This window comes from Bidens hawaiensis, unplaced genomic scaffold, assembly GCF_021521415.1.
Source record: "Bidens hawaiensis isolate Kalapana, Puna unplaced genomic scaffold, B.hawaiensis_p1.1 tig00018669_1, whole genome shotgun sequence".
NCBI classification, from domain to species: domain Eukaryota; kingdom Viridiplantae; phylum Streptophyta; class Magnoliopsida; order Asterales; family Asteraceae; genus Bidens; species Bidens hawaiensis.
The window spans coordinates 277,256-278,774 of NW_027492830.1; the positions used below are offsets into that span (position 1 = coordinate 277,256).

Sequence of the window (1,519 nt, forward strand, 5' to 3'; positions counted from 1 at the left end):
GACAAGGAGAACTCTCCATAGAATAGACTAAAGAGATGCATCCTTTCTACATTAATAGCAATGGCAACACCTCTTTCTCTACTATTAATTACCAACAAAGAGTGACTTCTTTCGGATACTACAACCATGAAATCCCGAATCTTGACACCGCTAATATGCAGCCCACCAAGGAGAATTCCAGCTGCAATAATGGGAAATTTCTTGAAAATAAGCGTTTAACCGGCAAGAGATCTTCCAGGAAAGACCATCACAGCAAGATCAACACCGCTCGAGGCCCCAGGGATCGACGGATGAGATTGTCCCTTAATGTTGCTAAAAAGTTCTTTAAGTTGCAAGACATGTTAGGGTTTGATAAGGCTAGCAATACTGTCCAATGGCTGCTCATGAAGTCGCAGCCTGCGATTCGAGATCTCCGCCCCCAACCATTGAGCAACCCGAGCCGCAGCCTCATGGGTGTGTCACACACTCCATCTTTTGCTTCAGAATGTGAAGTTATTCTGCCTAGAAATTATGATCAATCGGTAATCACAACGAATAACGAAAAAATCAATTCTTGTGGTAACAAAGATAAGAAAAATGTTTCCCATATTGATCACTCTTTAGTTAAGGAAACAAGGAAAAAGGCTAGGGCAAGGGCAAGGAAGAGAACAATTGAAAAGAGAAATATAAAAATAGGTTGTCATGGTGCTAATGTAGATCAGCATCAAAATACAAACTTTGGAGAAGACCAATTAGTTGATTCAACTAGTCATATTGGTGATAATTCATCCATGATATTGTCAAGCAATTGGAGCCCATCCTTCAATTATCAAGATAATTTGGGACCTTGTCATGAGGTAATACTTTAATTAAACTTCAGAAATGTAAGGTTTGTACATAATCTGATATGTTAATTTTCTTGTTTGTAGAAACAGTTTAGTGATTTTCAGATTCTTGGTACACGGTGGGAAGATATTAACAATTAGGTCAGTTTTGCTTCTTCATAGTATTACCATTTTATTGGTTGAGGTTTCTGGTTGTAAAAATCATACATTGGTTTATTCTGGTTCATTAATGAAAACTGATTCTTGTGGTTTATGCTATTCTTTGATAATTAAACATGTAATACTGTGAATGCGCGGCTAGTTTTATTATCTTCTTTTTTTCTGTGGTTTTGTGATGCTTCATGTCCTTGTGTTTATACATGTATATACATAATACATGTTTGGGCAGGTTATTGTGCAAATGGCGCTTAACGTACAGAAGATACAAAGTCTTAAATATAGGTTGCGCAATTATTAACATAGGTTGCCTGATTATCTTAATGCCTAAGTAAGTATGTGTAATTATGGTGTGGAAAGACTTGGTAAAATTAGAAGCTAGCATTTGTATCGGATCATATTAAATTAATAAGACAATTTGAGATATAGGCATCAAAACTTATTATAGTAACAAATCGAACATAAGAAGTAAAGATGCATCACTGCAATGGGTTAGATGTTTGAATTTGTTTAATGTTGAACAAATTACTGTTATAATT

General features: G+C 35.7%; 1 protein-coding gene across 1 annotated transcript; it reads left to right on the top strand.

The window, feature by feature from the left end:
- On the top strand, window positions 1–965 carry LOC143556683 (transcription factor TCP18-like). The gene is made up of 2 exons (XM_077045950.1): window positions 1–836; window positions 909–965. Exons 1-2 carry the CDS (start codon window positions 36–38, stop codon window positions 963–965), a joined length of 858 nt encoding a protein of 285 aa, XP_076902065.1. The 5' UTR covers window positions 1–35.
- The last annotated feature ends 554 nt before the right edge of the window (window positions 966–1,519 follow it).

What these genes read in the sequence shown, in the direction of transcription:
- LOC143556683 (XM_077045950.1), top strand. Translation starts at nt 36, where the DNA reads ATGCATCCTTTCTACATTAATAGCAATGGCAACACCTCTTTCTCTACT. An exon ending in ATTTGGGACCTTGTCATGAG is followed by an intron (nt 837 to 908) that starts GTAATACTTTAA and finishes TCTTGTTTGTAG; the next exon opens with AAACAGTTTAGTGATTTTCA.